The sequence below is a fragment of the Cyprinus carpio genome, chromosome B9 (assembly GCF_018340385.1).
Source record: "Cyprinus carpio isolate SPL01 chromosome B9, ASM1834038v1, whole genome shotgun sequence".
Taxonomy (NCBI): Eukaryota; Metazoa; Chordata; class Actinopteri; order Cypriniformes; family Cyprinidae; genus Cyprinus; species Cyprinus carpio.
The window spans coordinates 2,902,044-2,929,160 of NC_056605.1; the positions used below are offsets into that span (position 1 = coordinate 2,902,044).

Here is a 27,117-nt window from a genome sequence, read left to right on the forward strand (position 1 = left end):
AGGTGATATAATACAAAGTACAGTGATATAATTCTACATACATTAAAACGTATATATAACACTTTTTTAGGAGGATTTACGATGCTGATGACCGTTAAATGCATCATCGCAGTCTTGTGAAAAGGGTCCATTAGTTACTAGTTAGTTACACCTCTGACTGCCTTAGCTTTTTGATTGGTAGTGGGGATTTTAATTAATCAGTGATCTTTTGAATCTGTTCACTTAATATATTCTGTTAACTTTTAATTAAAAAGTCTGCCTAAAACAACACAAATTTGCCTCATATTTTTGTTATGTATTCATTCCGTAGATTTCATTGTTTTGTTTCATCAAGTCTCGTTAAGCAGAATAGTTAAATTCTTTGTACTTCCCATTTTAGACACACCTATTTTGCACAAGTATCTTCAACCAGGAAACTGTTTCAGTTGTTCAGAGAAAGTGGAACTTAAGTGCTGTTGAGCTAAAGTTTGTTTCACTGTCTGAATGTACATGCAATGAAATGGCAGAAACCATTTTTTCTCAGGATCAGTTCAGATGTCCAGTGTGTCTGGATCTACTGAAGGAGCCAGTGGCCATTTCCTGTGGACACAGTTACTGTATGAGGTGTATTACAAGCCACTGGGATCTTGAGGATGGGAAGGGAGTCTACAGCTGTCCTCAATGCAGACAGACCATTACTCCAAGACCTGCTTTATATAAAAACACCATGCTGGCTGAAGTGGTGGAGCAACTGAAGAAGACTAAACGCCAGGTGTCTGTTCCTGCTGGACCTGAAGATGTGGAGTGTGATGTCTGTACTGTGAGAAAATATAAAGCTGTCAAGTCCTGTCTGGTGTGTCTGAACTCTTACTGTCAAAATCACCTCCAACAACATGAGAATTTCTTTAAACGTAAGAGACACAATCTGATAGATGCCACTGGACGACTTCAGGAGATGATCTGTCCAACACATAATAAACTACTGGAAATCTACTGTCATACTGACCAGCAGTGCATTTGTGCACTGTGCACAATGGATAATCACAAAAATCACAATACTACAGCAGCTGTAGCAGAGAGGACAAAGAAACAGGTATGAACTGATAATGAATTTATGTATTTACAGAATATACTGTCTTTCTACAGTGTCTGTATTTAATGCACTAATTGGAAAGTCACTCTCAAGTTACTAATTACTTTCTAAAGATGAATAACTGTGAAAGCCTGTGCAGACCAAGGACCATAACTATAGTCAGTTTCAACGGCAACAACATAACGTTACTGCGCATGTGTGCTTTTGTGGCCTAAACTTAACTTCCGGTAGACATCCACAAAGAATCAATAACAACAGCAAAGTCCCTCCTAAAGATATGTTTAAAAACCACGCTGTATATTGTAAATAGCAATGTTTTAGAATTTAAATAATTGTGTAAGTAGTAAAACAACACAAACAGGGCAAAAATGTGTTTTAAGTTTAGAAACATTCTGAGTCCCCCCCTCACTTGCCTCACAGTGCTTTGTTCCAAATTCCTGCTTTCCTCTTTTACATCACCTACACACACACTAGTCCTATGAGAGAGAACAAAGTCAATAGTTGTGAAACTCCAGTAATTAAGGCTGTCAAGGCTATTTTATTCACTTAGACATCAGTGATTATTTCCTCTTTAATACAGATCATGCCAATGTATTTTTCGATGAGTCCCGTATGTTAGCAATAATAACGTTACCGGTTTGAGGGGTAGGGTTGCCAGGTTTTCATAACAAAACCCTCCCAATTAATACTCAAAACTAGCCTAAAACTAGCCCAAACTAACCACGTTTCAAGGGGGTCCCCCTGAAAATCGCATTCCGGGTCGCTTCAACCTGCAGACATGAAAAACAACAGTGATAAAGTAGCCCAATTCCACAGGAGAAAAATTGACTTGGCAACACTGTGATGTATATTAAAGGGTTAGTTCACCCAAAAATTAGAATTAGACTGTGTTTTACTCACCCTCGAAGCATCCTAGGTGTATATGACTTTCTTCTTTCAAAAGAATCCAGTTGGAGTTATATTAAAAATTGTCCTGGCTATTCCAAGCTCTATCATTGCAGTCAGTGGGTGTTGCAGTTGAACAGTCCACAAGTCTGCCTCAACCAGTCTCCTCTTGGTTTATTTCAAAATCCTCCGACATTCTTCTTTACAAATCCTTGGTTTGTTCCTCTAATTCATGTCTGGCATTTTGTTTTGTTTTCTCTCCACATTCGTCACTAATCACGCAACGCCGACATACACCTAGGATGCCTCGAGGGTGAGTAATTTATGGGCAAATTATTTAAATATGAAAACATACTTACAGGCTGTAAAAAGCGCCAGACTCTCCTTGCAAACTTGGAATTGCCCCACTTTGTAGAAACAACTCTCTCAGGTCCAGGAAACAGTCTTCCAGTCTTAAAATGCACTGCACACTTTTGAATATTTGGGTTGAACTGTTCTGGAACAGTGTTGTAAATACAACTTAACCACTGATTTCTAGGTGTGTCCTCTTTTGGAAGGCCAAACAAAGTAGTTTCACTTTCACAACAAAACACACAGTGTCTCCACAACATGGCAGCGGTGCTGGCGGCATTAGCAACAATACTACAGCAAGAATCAAAGTTACGCCTTCTTTCTTTGCGTGAACATTTGGGCGGTGTTATGCAAATCTTCCCACACAGTGATGTAGACATGTGGGGGCGTGTTTAAACGAGGAGTTTTAGGAGAGTGTGGACGAGTCTAAACTATTATAAAAATAATATATTTTTTGAGACTTTAGTCTTTGCAACTTATCTATGCATGAACAGCTTTTAACACTCCAAAGAGAAAGGAAAACTTGAAATTGCATCATATGACGCCTTTAAGCTGTCATTTATTTGTATTCATAAAGTCAAAAGGTAATCTAATAATGTGGTCTAAGTTTAAATGTTAGAAAAATAAATACTTTTTAAGACATCTTGTCATACCAAAAGCGGACATTTCTGTAGAATGACCCTTTTGACAAAGTATCAACTGCATTGTGTTTTAAGTTTTAATGTTTGATGGATAAATAATCTGTTATGTTTGTTTGTGTGTGATATGTTTTTTTTGTGTTGTATACTTTTTTCCTATTGTCTTATTAACAATGCATCAAGTTAGCAGTGCTGGAACTGATATCACTTAAATGAAAACTTGAAAAACACTGTGCTTTTGTAAAATAAAGTAAACAAACAGGATGTCGCTTTCTGCCATTTGAGTTTCCTTTCTGTGAACAAATGAAGCTGATGTCATGTGCTGATCAGCAGGGTGGTGAAGAAAGGTGATGGTTGATGCGTCTCTCACTGAACAAAAGAGTATACTTTAAGTTTAAGAACAGGCTTGCGCACTCAAGGAGTGCGGTTTGTGAAATGGCAACAGCTTTGTGAGATCGTGGTATCCTACCTCTCTCATTCGGCAACAAAAACGGGACCAAATATTCCATAAGTATTTCCATATTTGCTCAATGTATCTGAATGCGAAAACTTTTATTTATTATGTAAATTATACCGAATTTTGTTCCCACTTCAGTCGGGGGGCGTTCCAACGGTGAAACACAGAGGCATGACGGCGCGCTGATGGGGCCTTTGGTTCATTTGGTATTTTATTTAGAGACGGGGTCATGTTCTATGGAAATGTCCATTTTTCTGTCCCTAGTCTTAAGTCGCGCGGGCTTCATAAATATGAACACTTGGACAAAGCAACACGTGACTTAGGGATTGGTGGCTTTATAAACGGAGATAGGCCCCGTATATACTGGTAACGGAATATCCACCATATGACTCCATATATGGAACCAGAAATCGCAATATATATATATACTCATATCGCCCCCAGTAATCTAACAATATATATATATATAGATATATAGAGTGGTCAACGGGCCCAATTATATAGACCGTGTTCCCTGAGAGGGTGGGAGGGCGGTTGACAAAATATAGTCTTACAGTGGCACATAATGAGCAAGCCTAAACAAAAATGTGAATATATATGGACCGTAAATATATATGAGAGTGTGGAGATAATTATCTATGCACTAGGGATATGGGACCATCGGAAATATACAGCATGATGTTTTGGAGCCCGGGCGGTACGAGAGAGAAAGTCAAAATATGCCCACCGAGCCTCATTAAAATCAAACCTTTAGGGTTTTATATATATATATTAAAATGAAACAATATGTTGTTTGAACAATTACACCTTCTTGAGCCATCAATGTGGCAATATGGCACTGTACAGAGGGAAATTTTTTTATTTTGAGGTATGTAAAGGGTTTTTGTTGTTTATAGGGAAAGTGCTTTATACCCTACTTCATAAACTGAAATGGAAAATCAAATATTTGCATGTAAATGAACATAAAAAAACTAAACGCAAAATGCCAAATCGAAAATATATAAATGGAGGTAGGTGGTCCCCTTGAGGGTTGTGGTCATTGGTGTTACCATTTAAAAGAGCGAAAAATCTTTTATTTTGAAATAAAAACCCCCCTGTAACTCACTCGACTTCCTTCTTCCTATTTCCTTAAGAAATCTATTAAGAAGACCCATGTAAGTCCACTGGCACAGTCTAGGACTTTTCAAGAACACTTCTTTATCAGTGACACAAATGTTCTCATTTATGTCATAAGATACAAAAGGAAAGGATTGTGACATTCCACACTCCTTTTCTGCAGTCAATCCTTGGGTTGAAGACTCACTGGTGTGACCCCCCGGTAGTCTACTCTTAGTGCTATGAACCCCGCTTGTTAGGCCATCTATTTCTGGACAAAAGTGAATGTAGCGGGGAAATGGCCAGGCTGACATGCGGAAGGAGAGAAGCAGGCCGTGACGTGAACACTTTCCTTCAGTCTGGATACGTAGTGTTTGACAATCACTGAGCTTTCGTCCTAAACACAGAAACAGACGAACAAATACAAATGGACATCACTACTCCTTCCAGTGGTGATCCTTGCTGCCATGAAACTACTTAATTCAGGTGAGAATATACCATGATAAGATGAGGTAAGCATGGTGGTTTGATAACTTTGCAGCAGCAAACGTGATAGTCCCATAAAAGTTGACCCTCATGCCCTGGAGTCCCACGAGTGCCCGACAGTGGTGAGTGTTGCTGAACCACCCTTAGACCGGGAGATGTTCTTGATGAGGTCTTCTTCTCAGCGGAGATAAAAGACTTACTGCCGGGCTCGCCCTTTTACCGGGCAGTCCCGTATTACGGCGAAATGTCCCGCAGTTACAGGCAAAGGCCCTGGACCTAGCCTCTCCTTTCCTCACGGGAAAGCCGAGCTCGCCCGACATGCAGGGCTCGGGATCGTTAGACGGGGCTGGACCGCATCCGCGCCGCGGGATCGCGCTGGTCACTGCTGCTCCCGGGAGGATTGAGTGGGTACCCTTCAATCGTGTCCGACTCGCAGACGTCGGGGACATCCACGGCGAAGTGCCAGGTTAACCAAACCATTGAGTGTCGGTAGTAAAATCCAGCGCGTAGATTTCTCTCAGGTATGATTGCGGTAGCCAGCCCATGCAAGACAGAACTTATCCCACCTGCTTCTCCTCGTTCCACTTGATGACACTCGCCACGCCAAGGTCCGGAACTCGATTATAGGTATCTGATACAGATTCTTCCGCGTTCTTAGGTCACCGGCGAGGGTCCGTTGCCGCTTCTCTTTCCCGCGAGCCCCGCGCGGTTCAAAACACTCTTCTCATCGCGGGCGGCGAGTGTTCTGATGAAACGAGGCACCACATGTCAGATCTTGGTTCTCCTCCAAACAACGCCCGTTCTCCCACACAGCCGCTTGCCCGCCCAGTCAGTAGCCTTGTGAGCGCGGAATGCCACCTCCTTACTCTGTTCTCGTGGCAAAAGCCTGGGCTCTTGCAGGAGAGGAAATGATGAACAACGTTTGGTCAGGAATGCTCTGACACTAGTTCGGCTCACCCCGTTGTATGATTCAGGAACAGGGGGCGGGGCGGGGCTCCGACTGGGAGACGCTCGGTGTGGTGGTACGGGAGGGAACGGCCGGTTCTGTGGGCAGCGCAGTGGGAGCTCGTCGATGTTCATTTGCTGGGGTGGAGCTCGGACACATGCACACAAGAGATTGAATTAGACCGACCCCCCCCCAACTCAGTATTGTTCCTCTCCTGGTGCACCATCCGGCAATGACTGACCTGATGGACTTCCTCAAAGCCGAAAAGAGGAAGAGGGATCCGCTTGCTGCTTTCACATTGTTGGCAAGATGTTTCTGTTCATGTCATGAGAGGTGGTAAAAAAAACAAAAAACACAACGTGTAACAGCGAATAGGTGGTCAGCGTGCTTGATGGTGGATTTCCAGACGAGACGAGACGAACATCACAGGACACCGAACAGGAACAAGACTCAGGAACAGAACTGGAAAACGGATCACGACGACACAACCTGTGGACATCCAACAACGATCTGACAAAGAGATGAGAGTGTGGTGAGTCCTTATAGTCTGAGTGAATTGGCAACAGCTGGTGCAGTGAATGAGATCAGCTGGCAGCTGATCAGCCGAACGAGCAGACACGCCCACTCACACACTCATTCACGCACAGAGCAACAATACACGGGACACGAAGAAACCAGTGAATTCATGAACCGTGACAAAAATACAATAATGTATTCATAACTATCAAATATTTGATGTAAATGACATAAAAAACAAAACAAAATGCCAAATAAAATATATAAAATGGAGTTAGTGGTCCCCTTGAGTTGTGTCATTGGTGTTACCATTTAAGAAAAATCGTTTGTTTTGAAATAAAAAACCCCCTGATTACATCACTTGACTTCCTTCTTCCTATTTCCTTAAGATCTATTAAGAAAGACCCATGTTAAGTCCACTGTCTCTTTTCAGTTATCAGAAATGTTCTCATTTATGTCATGATTTCATATGAAGCTTTTAGTTGAACTCACTGGTGTGAACTACTTTATTGTTAGGGAATTGTAAAAAAAAAAACTAGAATACAAATGGATTAAACTACTTAATTCAGTGAGTATACCATGACTGACAGCATGTGGTTTGATAACTTGCAGCAGACATTTTGTAAAATCCACGGTGTGGACGAGTCTTAACTTTTATAAAAAGAATATCTTTTTGGGTTTGAAACTTTAGTCTTTGCAGCTGTAGGGATCTTATCTATGCACGAACAGCTTTTAACACTCCAAAGAGAAAGGAAAACTTGAAATTGCTAATAATGTGTTCTAAGTTTAAATGTTAGAAAAAGAAATACATTTTAAGACATCTTGTCATACCAAAAGACCCTTTTGATAAAGTACCAACTGCGCTGTCAAGTTAGCAGTGCTGGAACTGATATGTCTTGTTTGTGTGTGTGTGTGCTCCGGGCGCGATCACTTCAACCGTTTCCTTATACCAGCAGAATCAACTTAAAACTCTCCAGTTGTCTTATTAATAATGCATCACTGAAAAGGTCTACTTTTATTTGTGGACACTCACAATGAAAACAAAACATTGTGCTTTTGTAAAATAAAGAAAACAAATAGGATGTCACTTTCTGCCATTTGAGTTTCCTTTCTGTGAACAAATTAAGCGTGTCACAAAAATGAACATACATGCTGAAACTCGGCATAAACATTATAAGCTACATTACGTGTCACACTGTTTTTCCCCTTGTTTATCTGTTAACTTAAATATATTTTAAGTATTTATTACTTGTATGTACTGCAGATTTTAAGTATATTACATTTAGTATTTTCACAAAAATTTCACAATTTAAAAAATTGTAATTTGTACTACTGTCTGTTCTAAATAAATGAAAAGAAACCTAGCATAGTAGGTTTGTTGTTTTTTCCTGTTGTACAGAAATCATATCATGACCCCCAAACCCTGACATCTCTGTATCGTTACACCCCTACTAAATAATAATAATTGACTAAAAACATTTGCAAGGTTTTTAAGCTAAAGTAGTACACAAGCTACAGCAAAAGTGAAACTCCTTCAAATCTCCAGTGATATCTCTTTCAAAGGGGGCAGTCCAGCATTGGCCATAGTTATCGTTCCAAGACCCCTTGTCTTGGCCATGGCCACTTACTGCTCCTTGATAGCAGCCATGGAAGCTGTTCCCTGCTCTAACTTCATTTATATGCCAGCGCTGCTTCTGGTTCTAGCTCTGCTAGCTCACCAGATGCTCTCAGCTCTCCAGAAGCTCCCAGCTCTGCCGGTGCTCCAGAAGCTCTCAACATTGCCAGTGCTCCAGAAGTTCCCAACATTGCCAGTGCTCCAGAAGCTCCCAGCATTGCCAGTGTTCCAGAAGTTCACAGCATTGCCAGTGCTCCAGAAGCTCCCAGTGTTTCCGAAGTTCCCAGCATTGCCAGTGCTCCAGAAGCTCCCAGCATTGCCGGTGCTCCAGAAACTCCCAGCTCTGCCGGTGTTCCAGAAACTCCCAGCTCTGCCGATGCTCCAGAAACTCCCAGCTCTGCCGGTGCTTCAGAAACTCCCAGCTCTGCCGGTGTTCCAGAAACTCCCAGCTCTGCCGATGCTCCAGAAGCTCCCAGCTCTGCCGGTGCTCCAGGAGCTCCCAGCTCTGCCGGTTCTCCAGAAACTCTCAGCATTGCCAGTGCTCCAGAAACTCCCAGCATTGCTAGTGTTCCAGTCTAGGGTGACCATACGTGCCATTTTCCATGGACACGTTCTGGCCAGGATATCTATATTGCCTAAAATATCCAGGTTTTGGCTTTGTTTTCCTGTTTTCATACATGTTGAAGGTAATGATCTAAAAGTAGTTTGACCTTTTTTTTGTGTTTTTTTTAATTATTAAGGTATTCGTGGTGCGAGAGAAGGTGGGATTTAGAATGGTCAAAGCACGGAGCCACAGGCTGCCATCATGTCTATTTTGGAGCCTGAGCCAGCCGTACAGTTTTCAGAGATGTTGTGGTCCCCAAAGGGTTGGCTGGGATTATGATCTTTGTCATCTCAAGGTTAAGCTGAAGGTGAAATTCCTTCATTCAGGCTGAGATATCACAGGCAATACGAGCTGCATAGCAGTGATAACAGAAACCATATGCCTTTCCGATTGTGCCTGGTGAGGTTGTGTATATAGAGAAAAGCAGTGGATCAAGCACTGAACCCTGGGGCTCCCCAGTGATTAGCACCTCTAGTTTCTATTGACAGAAGGATAGTCTCTGTGTAATATCTGCTTTTGTAGTCAGATTGATTGTTTTCAAGATCAAACAACTCTTTTGAGAGGATGGAGGGAAATTGGTCTGTTATTTTCAACGGCTGTAGGGTTAAGTTTATTTATTTATTTGTTTGTTTAAGCACTCAAGCTTCCTTAAATGTTTTCAGAACATTTCCAGTATAAAATATATGGAAAAACTGCACTGAAAATGTATATTTAAATACAGTAAAACCTGTATGAGCTTATGATCTCTTGAGTCACAGTTAATTTAGTTTCTTCATTCTTGTTTTTCTTTATAGTCGTCTAGCATCATACTACAAAGTCTGAAACCTCATTTATATAAATTCAAATAAATATCATTAACTATTAATGAATTCATACAATCGTTTCCGTTCTATATTTCTATACAGCTTTATGCAGCATTTCAGAAGTTTATAGTGTTATTTGATTTTCATGAAGGTGGTTTTGGCAGAGAGGAAGAGGAAGTTCCACTTGAGAATCCAGCAGAGGGAAAAAGATCTCGAGAAGCTGAGAGAGGCTGTGGAGTCTCATGAGGTGAGTTTAGAAGAAGAAGGAATGTCAGTTTGAACTCTCTTTCCGTGTTTAAGCCTTTTCAGTCCCACTGAAGTCCACTGTGGATCACAGGCTGTTTGTGATGTGTGTTTAACAGCACTCTGCACAGACAGCAGTAGAGGACAGTGAGAGGATCTTTACTGAGCTCATCCGCTTCACTGAGAGAAGCTGCTCTGAGGTGACAAAACGAATAAGAGATAAGGAAAAGGCTGCAGTGAATCGAGCTGAAGGACTTATCTATCAACTGGAGCAGGAGATTGATGAACTGAGGAGGAGAGATGCTGAGCTGGTGCAGCTTTCTCACACAAATGATCACATCCAGTTCCTGCAGGTAACAGGTCTGAAATACAGATAGCAAGGTCTTGACTTTCTTCATTTCCATTTTTACTAAGACTTGATTGGCAATGTTTGCTAAAGCAAATATCACTAATAATAATAAAAATATATATATTTTTCCCCCTTATCTTTATTATTTGTGTTTATTTCTTCCTGCAGAGTTTCCAGTCTCTCGCTGTATCTCCTGAATCTACAGAGACCAGCATCACTGTCAGCTCTCTCCTCTCTTTTGATGAAGTGAAAAAGTCTGTCTCTCAACTGAAAGAAAAACTGCAGGATTTCTGTAGAGAGGAGATAGAAAAGATATCTGGCAGAGGTATAAAAAATCAGACATACATTAAGTCTTAGAAATAAGACTTGCATCATGTAGAATAATATCAAAGAATATATTAAGTATGTGTGTCTATTTCCTTAGCAACATACATTGAAATTATTCCCACCAATGAACTCAAGATCAGAGAGGACTTCCTGCAGTGTAAGACATGATACACACACACACACACACACACACACACACACACAAACAAATAAACAAACAAACACACAGTGCAATAAACTTTACATAAATTTTTCAGTTTTCACACAAGCAGACCATATAGTGTCATTCATCTTAAACCTATCAATCTAAATAGTCGACATATTTAGAAAGTTATTGTGTATAAAGTACATGCTAAGCTAAAAAAATTATTTCATTTTGAAATTCTGATTAATTGCTACTGATAGACAAAAAAAAAAAAAAACTGTATACAAGTCTGGTATCAGATAAGGATTTTTAAATATTAAACAAAACTGGAATGTTCCTAACTGTACTGGTTACATACATTTAAAAAAATGAATATTTTTTTAATAATAAACAGCCAGAAATAATAAAATGTTGCATTCACCATACTAAATGAAATAGATATAGGCTACTAATAACAGATGTATTTATTTATATATTATGTGACATACTGTAAGCTCAAGCTCATTTATATTCAGTTCAATGATTGTGTGTTTTATACTCATCAGATTACAGCTGGTTCACTCTGGATCCAAGCACAGCGAATAATCGTCTCTGTCTGTCAGAGGGGAACAGAGTGGCTACTTTTACTTCCGGAGTCCAGCAGTATCCTGACCATCCAGACAGATTTGAGAGATATTATCAGGTGTTGTGTAGGGAGAGTGTGTGTGGACGCTGCTACTGGGAGTTCGAGTGGAGCGGGGGTCATGGTGTGGGTATATCAGTGTCATATAAGAGCATCAGCAGGAAAGGAGAGAGAAATGAGTGTGTTTTTGGCCTTAATAATCAGTCCTGGAGTTTGATCTGCTCTACCTCCAAATTTTCATATAGTCACAATAACAGACATGCTAGACTCTCTGTACCCTTCAGTTACTGTAGAATAGGAGTGTATGTGGATCACAGTGCAGGGACTCTGTCCTTCTACAGCATCTCAGACACAATGAGCCTCATCGACACAGTCCAGACCAGATTCACTCAGCCGCTTTATCCTGGGTTTGCAGTTCAAGGTGGAACAACAGTGAAATTGTGTGATCTAATGATATAGATTACATATAGCTGACTGTAAATAGTACTGTAATGTCAAGTTTCGGCTCTTAAAAAACAGCAGATGAATCATTTACAGTGTTATTGTCATGACTCATGACTGTTGAATATAAGTAGCTCACAAAGATGAAGGGTACAACAAAATAGTTTTATAATCAACAGTAGATGAGATATGAACACATCCACTTTATAGACAAGACAGTACAAAGAGCTAAACAAAACAAGGAGTACTTATACAGAAACCAAATGAGGGAACTGATGAGATAATTAATGAACACAGGTGGAAACGAATAAACTAATTAACACTGGGAAACTAGGTTATATGACTGTGATTGTCAGACTTCACATCCCATCTAACCTAAACAAGATTACTATGATTTTTTTTTTTTTTTAACAATAAGCAACTTATGCAATATTGTCATCTCTGTATGCACATTCCTCTGTGTAGTTATCATTATAGTTGTGGTGTGGACTGCTTTTCTTTTACATTTAGAATGATTTTTAAAACTACATTGCTTTCACCCTTATGTTGAACAGGCCTTTAGTGCATAGTGTAACTGGATAAGGTTTGTCCGAAAAGTCACTAGATCTGTTGCTATGTGATTAAAAAAAAAATCACTAATGGGGCAAATTGCTAAAAATTGAAAATGCACAATATAGCAGAATAAGTGCTGCCTTCTAAATAAATGAGACCATCGCTAAGTCATGGCATCACTGCAGCTGCCATTAGAAGCTCCGGTAGAAACTAGGTTAACATGACACAGGTGTGAATAATGAGGGACTAATAATGAGGGAAACCAAAGAAACTGGAAAAGGACTACAAAACTAACAGTGAACAAAAAAAAAAAAAAAAAAAAAAAAAAAAAAAAAAAGGAATGTGAGATTAAAATGAGAACATTTGTGACCCTGGAGCACAAAAGCAGTCTTAAGTCGCTGGCGTATATTTGTAGCAATAGCCAAAAAAAAAATTGTATGGGTCAAAATTATAGATATTTCTTTTATACCAAAAATCATTAGGATATTAAGTAAAGATCATGTTCCATAGAGATATTTTGTAAATTTCCTACCATAAATATATCAAAACTTAATTTTTGATTAGTAATATGTATTACTAAGAACTTCATTTTGACAACTTTAAAGGTGATTTTCTCAATATTTAGATTTTTTTGCATCCTCAGATTCCAGATTTTTCAATAGTTGTATCCTAACAAACCATACATCAATGGACAGCTTATTTATTCAGCTTTCAGATGATGTATAGATCTAAATTTTTTCAAAATTGACACTTAAGACTGGTTTTCAAACTGACCTGTGCATGGTAAATAAAGTACATTACATGGTAATTGCCATATATTTCAGGTGTAGCCTTTACACTTGAGTAAATCATAAACTATGGTTAAAATCCAGCTTTGATTAAACATTTGATAAAACAGTGGAAAACATAGTGAGCTTTGTGAGACTGCTGTGCTGATTTGAATTGTGTTTTATTTGTTTGGTTTTGTCAACTTTTAGGTCTACTCTGAAACTTTATGTAATATGCCTCTTGTTTTTGGAGTTGCTTTGGGTGCCATCTGCCCTGGACTGTACACTCTTAAAAATAAAGGTTCTTCAAAAGGTTCTTCAAGCGATGCCACAGAAGAACCATTTTTGGTTCCATAAAGAACCATTCAGTCCAAGGTTCTTTAAAGAAGCATCTCTTTCTTACCTCTTTATAATCTGAAGAACCTTCTTTCAGCACAAAGAAGCTTTTGTGAAACAGAAACGTTCTTCAGATGTTAAAGGTTCTTTATGGAACCATTTAGACAAAAAGGTTCTTCTATGTCATCGTGAAGCACCTTTATTTTTAAGAGTATGCTCTTTACAATGCGGGGTGGTTTTGTTTATTTTTGTATTAATAAAAGCCCATTAAACTTTTGTGCCTGAGTCCTTGGCTTCTCCCCCACCTGAAAAAGATGTGCCAGAATGGGTGCTGTGGATGTACAGGGTACATACAATGGTTGGACTATGAAACTGAAACACCTGATTTTAGACCACAATAATTTATTAGTATGGTGTAGCGCCTCCTTTTGTGGCCAATACAGCATCAATTTGTCTTGGGAATGATAGATACAAGTCCTACACAGTGGCCAGAGCGATTTTAAGCCCTAAACACACTGCACGATTTTCGGCTGCCCCAGACAAAAAAATTAGCATAGTGAATCAATCATGGCTATTTCTGCGTTCGTGGCTCCTAATTGGTGGTCCTGTGTCGTACAGTGAGAAAGGATCAAAGATGGCCATTTTCACGGTCTTGCGACCAAATATAGCCTACGATACAGCATGATACGATCCATGTTTACTGACCAACCAAAAAAATGCGACATGGCGCTAAATTATAAAACTGCTTGTCGACAATGCAGTTGACATTTTATTCTTTTATAGTAACGTACGTTGTAGCGTAAGAGTCACTAGATGTCATTATCGTACATCAGACTTCAGAAACTTCACACTGGACTTTGGATTCTGTGCCTCTCCAGTCTTCCTCCAGACTCCAGACCTAGATTTCCAAATGAAATGCAAAGTTTACTTTTATCTGGACCGCTGAGCAACAGTCCAGTTCTTTTTCTCCTTCGCCCAGGTAAGATGCTTCTGATGTTGTTTCTGTTTCAGAAGTGGCTTGGTAGCTCTTTTCCTGAAGACGTCTGACCGTGTGACTCTTAATGCACTGACTCCAGCTTCAGTCCACTCCCAAGTGTTTGATGGGCTTTGCTTGACAGTATTCTCAAGCTTGTGGTCATCCCTGTTGCATGAGCACCTTTTCCTACCCAATTTATTCCTTCCAGTCAACTTCGCATTTTATATGCTTTGAAACAGCACTCTGTGAATGGCCAGCTCTTTCGGTAATGACCTTCTGTGACTTACTCTCTTTGTGGAGGGTGTCAATGATCGTCTTCTGGACAACTGCCAAGTCAGCAGTCTTCCCCATTATTATGGTTTCACAGAACAAGAGATACCCGGAATTTATACCGTAGGGATGGCCATTTAATGATGTAAAATGATCATGTCACACATTACACATTTTATTTAATGTGACAGCAAAAAACACAGTAACACCAGTGACAAAATGTATCACCAGTGACAAACATAAGACCAAAGATCCTTACTCTTCAAATATAATTAGATAGATGATTTAAAACTGTAGTAAAAGCAGTAAATAAAAGAACATAAAAAACATTTCACTTCACTGGTGTTACCCATAAGGAAGGTGACACCAGTGACAATTTTCATGAAAAATGTATTTTACAAAATGTCTGCTGCAAGTTATCAAACCACATGTTGTCAGTCATGGTATACTCACTAAATTAAGTAGTTTAATCCATTTGTATTCTATTTTTTTTTTACAGTTCCCTAATAATAAAGTAGTTCACACCAGTGAGATCAACTAAAAGCTTCATATGAAATCATGACATAAATGAGAACATTTCTGATAACTGAAAAGAGACAGTGGACTTAACATGGGTCTTTCTTCATAGATCTTAAGGAAATAGGAAGAAGGAAGTCAAGTGATGTAATCGGGGATTTTTATTTCAAAATAAATGATTTTTGTTAAACGGTAACAGCAGTGAAACAACTCAAGGGGACCACTACCTCCATTATATATTTTATCCAGCATTTTTTTAAAATGTCATTTACATCAAATATTTGGTAGTTATGAATACATTATTGTATTTTAAAAGGTAGAAAAATCTGTTTTTTTACCTCCAAATAAAGCTCTTTCCCTCTGTATATGGCTGTGGGGACGAACAGTTTTGTGGTGCTTGGAATTCTTTATAATTAATTAAAAAAACAAATATTGCCACATTGATGGCTCAAGAAGGTGTAATTGTTCAAATAACATGTTTCATTTATACATATATATATATATATATATATATAAAACCCTAAAGTGTTTTTCAAGTGTAATATTTCTGTAAAGACTAGGGATAGAAAATGGACATTTCCATAGAATGACCCAAAATAAAATACAGTGAACCAAACATCAGCGTGCGCCTCTGTGTCACCGTTGGAACGCGACTGAAGTACAAAGACTATAATTTACATGATAAATAATAGTTTAGCATTCAGGTACATAACAAATATGGAAATATTATAATAGCCCTATCTCGGATTGGGGGTGAATTGCCTGTACTTGTTGTGAGGCCTCATGCACCGAACCGAGATGTCTGTACCGTGATGCTTCAGTACGAATAAATGTATCTTTACACCCCTAATATATATATATATATATATATATATATATATATATATATATAGAGAGAGAGAGAGGAGAGAGAGAGAGAGAGAGAGAGAGAGAGAGAGAGAGAGAGAGATACCATTCTTATATAGATGTACTGTACTGTCCTTCCATGCTGCTTTTAAAGATTTGTCTTTTTTTAAATAATTTTGCGCTGTTTGAATTTTACTGTATACATTAGTTAAGTTCAATTACATCAAACTGCATTATTAAAGCCATAACTTGAATTGTTTATATCAGTGGTTCCCAGTCCTGGTCCTGGGGAACCCCCAACACTGCACATTTTAGATGTCTCCCTATTCAAACACACCTGATTCAACTCATCAGCGTTGAACTTCATCATTAGTGAAGACTCCAAGACTTCAGATGTGTGTGTCAGATAAGAGAGACACCAAAAGCATGCAGTGTTGGGGGTTCTCCAGGACTAGGATTGGGAAACACTGGTTTATATTATGGCGCTTTTCCACTGTGTGGTATGGACATCTTGGATGCCCTGGGGGTAAGCACATAAACATCAAGTTAGCATTTTTGGGTGAACAATCCCTTTAAGGCTAGAAGGGATGCAGCAAAAACTACTGGGCATGCTCACCTCAATATAGCGTAATTTTTCTCACACTGTACAACAATAATTACTATTTTTGCATTATTAAGGGGTAGGTTTAGGGTTGGGGTAGATGTAGACGTTAATAAAACAAAATCTAATAGGTAGAAAATTCAATTTGTTGGCTTTCTGTTTTTTTGTTTTATTTCTTGTAGCAACCAAGGTGTGTGTGTTGGGTTGGGGTGAGGGGAGAGGAGGAGGGATATTGAGAAGCACCCTTAGAATCCGCTATTGAGTTGGTTTATTGTTTACATTTTTCCCCTTATGAATTTGTTTGGTGCATCATTTATATTTTATAGAGTTGTTTGGGGCGGGGATGAATTGAATGCAATGACGTCATAATCATGTTGAATTGTGGTCTGTGGAGTGGCCTGAAGTGTGCATATGAAGCTGACTTGCTCACTCTGTCAAAATCGAGGGGCCGAGGGTCTGTCCATATAAACTTCCCTCCACTTCACGAAGTGGAATGCACTTCAAAATGTCAGCGAGGGGAAGTGCTTAGGGAAGTTCACGAGTGTGTGTCTAAAAGTGGAGTGGAACGCAGCCAAGGAAGGAGAAGAGTCAGGTGGTGCTCCGGCGAAGAAAAAAATATTAGTGTAAATTTAACAACTGGACAGCTGAACAACACCCACACCTTTTTGCAAAGTGTGTCACACTGATTTTAATATCGGACATGATGTGAAAAATGACATAGGCCTATCTCAGCATATTAAATCACAGTGGCACATTCGTTCAGTCGAGGCACAGAAAGGCAACACAAACTGTAAACACACAATGTTAATTTTATGTACAATGTTACAATGTAATGTAATTTATTCCACAGTGTTTAACTGCTGTGCAGTTTTTCTGTTTAATTTTTAAGAAAAATTGTAATAGTAATAATAATAAAAATAATAATAAAAAGGTAAGTCACGTCATTATCATTCTTTTTATTTTTATTAATAATTATTTATTTTGTATGTACTTATGTGTACTTGGGGTAAATTCCACACAACTAGTTAAACGTCTAAACACACGTACATACTCTCATATAATGTGTCTTTCACAGCTGCCTCTTGATTGAAGACTTCTGTCACAGTTTCCCTAATTTAGGAAACACATGCTTCATGAACTCTGTTGCAGTGTCTCACCGGCTCCTCTTTCCGGGACGATGTGTTTCTCAGCGAAATCTTGGAATGAGGGAAGCACAATGCTCAGGTACCAACACCACTGAACATATTAGATGAAGTTATGGACTTTTTATTTAAATCAACCTGCAAAACTAAAGCAATTCTACATAAATTAAACGAATACATTTCTCTCCATGACTAGGCTGACAGGCAATGACAAGAAGCTGAAGATAAAGCTCTTGTCTACAGTGAAGGCCTGCACTGAAACTCACCATCCTGATTTCTTCGGAGACCATCAGCAGGTGAGGGAGTAAATGAACTCAATATATGCTCAAATGTGTTATTTTTCGACTTGCATTCAACCTCATCATCCTTCAGTCTTTCTTGTCCAGTATGCTCATGAGTTCTTGATGGTTTGTTTGTCTCATCTGAAGGAGGAGGGTGAGCTTCTGCAGAAGACACTTGTCCTGCAGCAAACATGTAGTTCCAGCTCAACCGCCGGCGCACCTGTGACAGGTAACTTCACACGTCCACACCTGCACTCGTTTCAGACTCATTTATGTGATGCTGATGCTGTCTTCTGTGGCTTCCAGAGGAGCTTCAGAGAGGATTACGACTACCTCTCACTGGTCCTCAGTCCTCAAGGACGCCTCATAGTCTGCAGCAGTACTTTAAAGGGAGTGACATCACTGATGACCTCAAATCAGCAGCAGGACGTACAAAGTCAAACAAGTTTAAGTAGTTTCTGACTGGCTGCTGTCTGTGTTGTTTGTTTTCTCCAGACTTCTTCGTTTGACTGCTCATGCCTCTGAGGCGCTGGCACAGTACAACAACCTGTTAATCAGTTAATACCCTGCAGGATAACTGAACACAAACTCCTGATCATCTCAAAGTCTCTGCAGGGTCCCGGTGCTTCTGGTTATGCTCTCTGACGGGGAATCCTGTAGCTGGAGGATCGACTGGAAGATCCAGAAGAGTTTTCACTGTCCAGCAGTGCAGGTAACACTCAGGTCATCAAACATCTGCCCTCTGCTGGTCAGTTATGAAACACTCACCTGAACCAGTTTAAAAGAGGATGGTTTCTCTGAAAACATCTGAATCATGTTTACGCATACATTGAGTATTTACTGAATTGTTTTCTTCTTTGATGTATGATCTTCAACAGAGACCAGAGAGATCACAGTGGCAAACAGTGGCCAAAAACAACAACAAAAGAGGAAGGCGGAGAGGAAAAAAGAAATAAAGCTAAAGCTAAATATCAGTTTAGTGAAGTTTCTCCTGTGGCTTCTCCAGCTCGATTGCTCGAGGTCATCCTGGACATGACATCTCTCCACCAGAACATCTATTTACATTCCAGTTTCTGAAGGTTCATCACCCCGATGCAGGAAAAGCAATCTGTGCCTAATACCATCAGCACAAAAAAGAAATAAAAAGATAAAATATACCATCAGAAGAGCTGTCTCTCCATCATGACAGGGTTTATATCTTCTAGAAGTTCGTAAAAAAAAAAAAAAAAAAAAAAAAAAAAAAAAAATATATATATATATATATCTGTATGTAATATATATACTTATAGGGATCATATCAGTGGTGGTGTACATTAATATGTTGTTATTCTAATTTAGGTGTTTATTCATTCAAACCATTGTTTCAAAATATGGCTCTGATTAAGTTATGTGTAATTTATAAAAATATAGTGAATAATAGAGATAAAGAACCTCTTACTGCTGAACTTAATATATGAATATACATAATATATACAGTTGAAGAATCCTTAGATCCTCAAGGATGTTTTTAAATTCATTTATTAATAGAGTTTAAGAAATTATTGCTGCTGAACTTCGCCATTCATATGATTTATTACTTGATTATTTTTTATCATTTATCATTATATAATTTACATATTTTTATTGTTTATTTTGGTTATTATTTATTTTTTTTCCTTGGATCCTCAAGGATGTTTTTTAAATTCATTTATTATGCTTTTTTCCTTGCTTATGCATTTTCATTGTTGTTCAGTCTCATGCTTGTGGGGTTTCATGTTTTTTTTTTTCTGTATGAATAGAGACAGATAAGAGTGAATGTTTATGGAAACCCAAGGTTTATGGGAAGTTGCTGTGAAGCAGTTTTGGTATAACAGTACCTGTTTTTCAGTATGAATAGAGACAGATTTTGGTCACTGAGACATACGCAACTAAGATTGTTCAATAAACTCTGTTACCATCATAACCTTGTCTCCTGCTTCTGCTCCTCTCTGGCTTTCCTGGGTCAACTTCTTGACTGACAGAAGACTGTTCAACACATGTTTTGGGTATTTTTGGATACTAGACAAGACTTGCTGTTAACAGGGTTTAGGTACAGCTCTGCAGACTAGTTGTTCTGAACAAACTGGTATGTTGATTGCCCTTACCTGGCGTCCAGGGCTGGATCCTAATTATTATCTGGCGTGGAGACCCACACAGTAGATAACCATGCACTGTATATTCATATTTTTGGTTCAGCAACAGTACAATTCATGGAATTTGCCCCCATGTCATGCATTAACATTTTTCAGATACATACCTAAATTAATAATAAGCTATTGATCTAACCCAGATTTGACTATAAAACCTTTACTGTATGTGAGACTGCTGTGCCTGATTTAAATTGTGTTGGACTTGTTTGTTTTTAAAGTGTTTTAATGGTGTGACTGGAGTTGCTTTGGCTGCCTTCTGCCCTGGCATGTATGCTCTTTCCCTTATTATTTCCCTTCCTGTTTATTTATGTATTAATAAAAGACCATTACACTTTGTGCTTGAGTCCTTGACCTCTCCCCACATCCTTAAGATACACCAGAATGAATGCTGTCGATGCTGTTTCTGTGAAATCATAAAAGGACAGATATCTTGTTATGGGGATAATTACTTAAGGCGCTTGGGTTAAACTCACCTTCTGGCATTTAAATTCATTATCCTAGAAGTGTTGCTTCATTTATAGGCATTATCTAAGGGTGCACAGAAAACTGGGCTTCTCTGCACTTTTTTTTCCTTTTTTTTCAGATTTTACAGTAAGCTATAATTTCTTCATAGAAACATCTGAGGATTGATGGTCCAGGTGTGTTTCTTTTAGGCACTGTTGATGCCATCAGCCAGTGAACTGATGTAAATGATCTGTACTCATAATCAGTTTCTTATTTTTAGAAATTCATTTACAGGTGTCTAATATACGCTGCTGCCTTATTATTTATTATTAAAAATAAATGTATATTGTCTCGAGTCGTGATTCATTTAGTTTCTTCATCCTAATTCTTCATAATTGTTCAGCTTTTTGCCAGTTTCTCACTATATAGACTGAAAATTACACACAGTAGTAACTTCTAACACAGTTGTGTATAATATTTCTAAAGTTTACAGATTTATTGAATCTGCATACAGATCATTTTGAAAGAGACACACACAGAGAGAGCTCCAGTTGAGAATCCAGCAAAGAAAGAGATATCTTGAGGAGCTGAGAGAGGCTCATAAGGTGAGTTTAGAGAAGAACAGAGGTTTGAGACTCTGCTTGGATTCTGTTTATGATTGTGGGTCACAGTTACTGTAGAACAGGAGTCTATGTGGATGACAGCGTCTCTGACACAATGAGCCTCGTCCACACAGCTCAGACCAGATTCACTCAGCCGCTCCTGGGTTTGCAGTTCAAGGTGGAACAACGGTAAAAGTGTGTGATCTAATGATATAGATTACAGAGAGCTGACTGTAATGTGTAATAATACAAAATTTGGCTTTAAGCCACATGATGAATCAGTAACTGAAATGTCTTTTATTGACTATCAACAATAGGCTACATACAACTTAAATGAAGCTTAAAATATCAAAAAGCATAATAATCAACTAAAGCAAAAGGTTTACAAAAACAATATCTGGGTAAGTTTTGTTGTTTACTTTGCGGACTTTATCATCACCATTCCTTAGTGGACATATTTAAGAAAAAAGCATAATAATAAGAATAGCGTTTTTGAAATTGGGTTTTTTTTTTTTGGTTTTTTTGGGCATCCGTGGGACCGGTCACCCGGAAACTGAGCAGTGCAACAAAAGCAGCGCTTTCTGCAGGCAACAAACACCCTCAGGTCTGTTCACAACACGCTTTCAGATTAGAGAAAACATTTCACCAATGTGTTTATGACACGAGTCAACTGTTCATCCGTCAATCTGTCACTTTTTATGTGTCGGGTGGAGTCCAGCAGCAGGCTTCTAGCTGTAACTGGGCTGCTAATGTGAATTCATCAGATAGCAATAACATTAAACCCTTCTGTGCATATATATATATATATATATATGTATATATATATATATATATATATATATATATATATATGCATGCGCGCGCAGTTCTTCTGTTTGTGGTGCTGTGAAAGGGCAGAAATTAATCTCGTTCAGATAAAACCCGTTAAATCCGCTTTGAGGAGATCTAGTGAGTGTTTTACAGTAATCTGCTGTAGAGTCCAGTGGTGGACGAAGTACAGTTACCTATAATAAAATATTACTCACGCAAAAGTAAAAGTACTCCTTTTTCAGTGTTACTCTACCCTTAACTATTAGAGCTTCTCCTACATTAAGCCTTTTTAAACTATCAGTTAAAACCTACCTCTTTTCTCAGGCTTATTCTTAATTTGGGTTTATCTTATGTATCTCTTAAATGCTAGGGGTTGTAATTTTTTATTTTTTTCCATTTTATAATTGTGTTTAAATGATCTTGTTATGCTTGGACTGAATTCCTTCCAGCCCTGTTTTATTTGTGTGTGCGTGCTCTGCTTGTGAAGCACTTTGGTCAACATTCTTGTTGTTTTAATTTATTTATTTAATTAATTAATTTTAATTGTGCTGTATAAATAAATTTGACCTTGACCTTTGACCTTGACCTACTCCAGTGAAATTACAAAAATACTCAATTTTTTTAAAGTAAAAAAGTACTGATAGATAAATTTACTTTGCAATTTTATATAGGCTTCTTAATTTAATTTGACATTAGCACATATTTTTTAATAATCCTACTTCTCAAAATAACCACCACATGGAGTCAAGATATATTTGTGTTGTTGATGTGGACTACTGTACGTTGATGAGAGTGATGTAGTAATGTTCACTGAGAGAAAACAGATCTGGCCTTCTGATCTTCACCAGGAAGAAAAAAGTGTTTAAAGTTTGTTGTTTTGAAGAACATCACAGTTATATATGACATGAGAATAAGGCCTGAAGTTAGGAAGAACATTTTAAAGAAAATATAATTATAATAATAATGATTTTGTTCTTCTCAAAGCTTGTCTGTGGTGTAAAAACACCCCTGGCCAAATACTCCCAGAGGACATCACTTCTCAATCTGATAATTACTGTAGTTACCATGTTCTGAACATCACAGCCTTTCTTTTTCCCCCAGATATAATCTATCTAGGTGGTTGAATAAAAATAAACTACCAATATTTAATTTTCAGTATGGTTATGAAGAAACATTCATAGCCTATCTGTCACTTTATATTGTTAGTTAATCGTAAAAATATAAAAATGTATACTGTTAATAAACAATATAAAAACAGACATTGCACGTAGTGTTTTAATAAAACTGTTAACGTTAAATCAGCGGGGAATTTGAACGTGCATGGGTTATTTTATTTAATCTGTGTTATTTTACTGTTTCCTTTTTTGACCTAAAACATAGTGACAGTGATGTTGATGTGTCTGCATTCAAGCCAGGAAGAAAAAAGTGTTTAAAGTTTGTTGTTTTACAGAACATCACAGTTATATATGACATGAGAGACCTAAATATTGTATTCAGTTACAATAAGTAATCCCAAAATTCAACATTAGTAACTTACATTTAACAGAATCAGACGTGCGCACTCACAAGATCTCCCGGTTCTTTCTTATGAATTCAGTTCACTGGAGACTCGCTCTAAACGGTTCATTTGAATCAGTGAGTTGTGACTCAAGAACAGCTGCAGTCGGATCATTCTAATTCGTGAATGAATCGTTCATGCGATTTTCGAAACAATTTAAAAGGTTGATTGAAAAGAATCAGTTCGTTCTTGAATCAGAAACCGCTTCTGCGTGTCAGAGCACATGATATTTTATAAAAAGTAACGATATGTTTTATGAAATGCAGTGAAGTAAAAAGTACGATCTTATGCTTTGGAATGTAGTGAAGTAAAAGCTACTCAAAATAAAACTACTCCAGTAAAGTACAGATACTTGGAAAATGTACTTAAGTACAGTAACAGAGTAGTGTTAACACTGTTAGAGTCAGAGAAGAGAGAAGTGCGTTATATACATAGCTGAAATAGAGTATTTGACTGAATGTGTGTGTGTGTGTGTGTGTGTGTGTGATGTACAGTATTTAAGCAGAAACAAACACTGATCCCATGAGTTGCTGAAAGACGGCTCTTTGTCTGTATTTTTAGTTATTTTTTGCTTTTCTTGAGAGTCACATTTGATTTTCGGTTGTTTAGCTTAAACTTAAAATTTTTGAAAATGCTGTAGTGTATCTGTATAACAAATGCCAATGTAGTGTCATTATAAAAAAAAAAGAAGAAGAACCGCACTTTTCAAGCAAACTTTTAAAAATGTAAATGAGAAGTTTTAAATGCTAGATGAAGTTAGATGTCAGATTTTAATATTCAAAATCCAGAAAGTTCACATTGAATAAGATGAATGACACCTAGGTGAACTCAAGAAAAAACTTTATATATATATTCACTTAAAATCACGAAAATATCTGTCATAAGCAGGAAGAATGTAGTTATGAGAAAAGCTCCTGCCGTGTTTGCTGCTCTTCAGTAGAATGAATTGCTGCTCTGTGTTTGAAGTGTTCAGTTTAACGCTGGTGATTTTGTGCTGTAAACTCCTCCTGAGATCACGGGTTTAGTGTGACGTAGCAGGACTCACGCAGATGGCAGAAAATATCGGAGCGGATGATAAATCTGTCGTGTAGTCCTCAGTGAGAGATTAGGCCTTTGTTTTTCAAGTGCATGTTTTAATTTGGTCATTAAGCGCTGGAGAGAGTCAGGTGCTGCGGCGCACAAAAGACAGATTAGAGCGGTGCGCAGAGACACAAGCGGGACTCGTGGACTGATCCTGTTAATCTGTCTGAAGAGGCTGGGACGGGCCGACACACAGGCGGCAGTGAGGGGTCCCGGGACCAGGTGAAGGGGGTCGCTCTCTCCCTCTGCTGTTTATGGTTCTCTCTGAATGCGTTTCACTATCAGCTGAGGATGTTGATAGAAATAAGACACTTAAAGTTGTGTGCTATAGTCATTTTGGTAATTGGTGTTGATAGAAGAGCCTAAAAACATTTATTTCTTTACAGTAAGCAGCACTTGGTTTGATATATACAGTACGGACCAAAAGTTTGGAAACATTACTATTTTTAATGTTTTTGAAAGAAGTCTCTTCTGCTCATCAAGCCTGCATTTATTTGAGTCAAAAATACAGAAAAAACATATTGTGAAATATTATTACAACTTAAAATAATAGTTTTCTATTTGAATATACTTTAAAAAAATAATTTATTCCTGTAATGCAAAGCTGAATTTTCAGCATCATTACTCCAGCCTTCAGTGTCACATGTAACATCCAGTCTATCACATGATCATTTAGAAATCATTCTAATATTCTGATTTGTTATATGAGTGTTGGAAACAGTTCTGCTGTCTAATATATTTGATGAATAAAAGGTTAAAAAGAACTGCATTTATTCAAAATAAAAATTAAATTCTAATAATATATATTCTAATAATATATTTTCTTTACTATCACTTTTTATCAATTTAACACATCCTTGCTGAATAAAAGTATTGATTTTATTTAAAAAAATAAAAGAAAGAAAAAAAAAATTACTGACCCCAAATTACTGACCAGTAGTGTGTATTGTTTATTACAAAATATTTATATTTTAAAAACATAGCTTCTTCTTTTTTTTTTTTTTTTTTTTTACTTTTTATTCATCAAAGTATCCTAAAAAAGTATCACATGTTCTGAAAAAATATTAAGCAGCAGAACTGTTTCCAACTTTGATACAATAAATTTAAAAACAATTACTTTAAATTGTAATAATAAATCACAATATTAAATTTTTTTTTCTGTATTTTTGATCAAATAAATGCAGGCATGATGAGCAGAAGAAACTTCTTTCAAAAACATTAAAAATAGTAATGTTTCCAAACTTTTGACCTGTACTGTATATGTACAGTAAGTCAAATATCTGTTTTGTAGATTTACACTTTATGATTCATAATGAGATGCAGTGAATAAATTTTTTAACAGCTTTTCAGTTGTATTGTGTATGTTTGTTAGGCTGGATTTTTATTTATGACAGGTGCTTCTCACTTACTGTATCATATTTGATATGCAAATTTACAAGGCCTCTAAATTATCAACACGATCAAAACGTTGCTGGAAAACCTGTTGCACACAACCTTAATTAACCTGCCATCTGATTGGCAGTTTTTAGAAAGTAAAAGAGGAAGTTTTAATATGATTTTTGCTGTGAAATCTTTATTGATGGTAAACATGAGAATAACTTTTATATTGTTTGTAAATTTTAAGATGAACACTTACTGGACTGAAGCAACTTAAGTACAATAAATTATCCATACATTATTTGGAAAAAATTATTTGGAAGGTTTATCTGTTAATCTCTCAGTTATTATTGAATTGTATTGCATTGTATGTTTAGCCCCCATAATAAAAACGACACAGCTTTGATCATAAAACTAAGCATTTGATCATCTTAATACAAGGGAGATATAGAATAACACCTGCTATTTATATTCATAAAGTACTGTGTTATATTATTGTTATTAAGATCATTGATTTAGCCTGCATTCCAAGCTATCAGAATGCAATCTTACCTTTTGTCCATATTAATAACATCTGCACCAAATCGCTTTATTTTGCTCAGTTTCGGCTTCGGAAAAAAAATTAAAGCATTTTTCTCCTTGAGAATGAGCCCCATATTCTCATTTTATCAAGTTACGTTACATTTATTTCTGTAGCACTTTACAAAATACAGATTGTCAAAGCAGCTTCACAGTTTAACATGGAGAAAAAAAGTTTAAATTAAACATACAGAATACAGAAAGAACCTTCGTGATCACTGGCTTCCTGTGTTCCTGACACTAACTTGAGTTTTGTCTGTGTGTTTTGTAAAGCATAATGTCGGATAAAAGTGAGCTGAAAGCTGAGCTTGAGCGAAAGAAACAGCGCTTGGCTCAGATAAGAGAGGAGAAGAAGAGAAAGGAGGAGGAGCGCAAGAAAAAAGAGGTGAAAACACACCATACTCTACATTTTTACGTGTATTAATATTGTTTAAGCAATCAATCCAGCAGAAACTTCAGCTCTATCTGCAGATTTTCAGACACGTTTCATGAATGGAGTACAAAAGAGCCTGGAATTACTGATTTTTTATTTTTGCTACAATTCTGTCAAACGTAGGAGGTCAAATAACATATTAGCTTTTATGATACAAGCTTATGCAATATTAGTTATGTTTTGA

General features: G+C 37.5%; 2 protein-coding genes across 4 annotated transcripts in view; both read left to right on the forward strand.

Moving 5' to 3' along the window:
* Positions 1-440: 440 nt before the first annotated feature.
* Positions 441-12,482, forward strand: LOC109113100 (tripartite motif-containing protein 16-like). The gene is made up of 6 exons (XM_042730621.1): positions 441-1,072; positions 9,620-9,715; positions 9,831-10,064; positions 10,229-10,385; positions 10,485-10,544; positions 11,078-12,482. The coding sequence occupies exons 1-6, from the start codon at positions 500-502 to the stop codon at positions 11,611-11,613; spliced, it is 1,656 nt and encodes a 551-aa protein (XP_042586555.1). The 5' UTR covers positions 441-499; the 3' UTR covers positions 11,614-12,482.
* A 9,142-nt stretch (positions 12,483-21,624) lies between these two features.
* LOC109056578 (dynein, cytoplasmic 1, intermediate chain 2a) overlaps positions 21,625-27,117 on the forward strand; it is a 36,202-nt gene continuing 30,709 nt past the window's right edge. For 2 of the 3 annotated variants that reach the window (XM_042730625.1, XM_042730623.1), the window contains exons 1-2: positions 21,625-21,700; positions 26,774-26,885. In XM_042730625.1, coding sequence (XP_042586559.1) covers positions 26,778-26,885 — 108 coding nt within the window. In that variant the 5' untranslated portion in view covers positions 21,625-21,700; positions 26,774-26,777. Of the gene's footprint in view, positions 21,701-24,478; positions 24,767-26,773; positions 26,886-27,117 lie in introns of those variants that run through there. The other variant, XM_042730624.1, reaches the window with a different exon arrangement.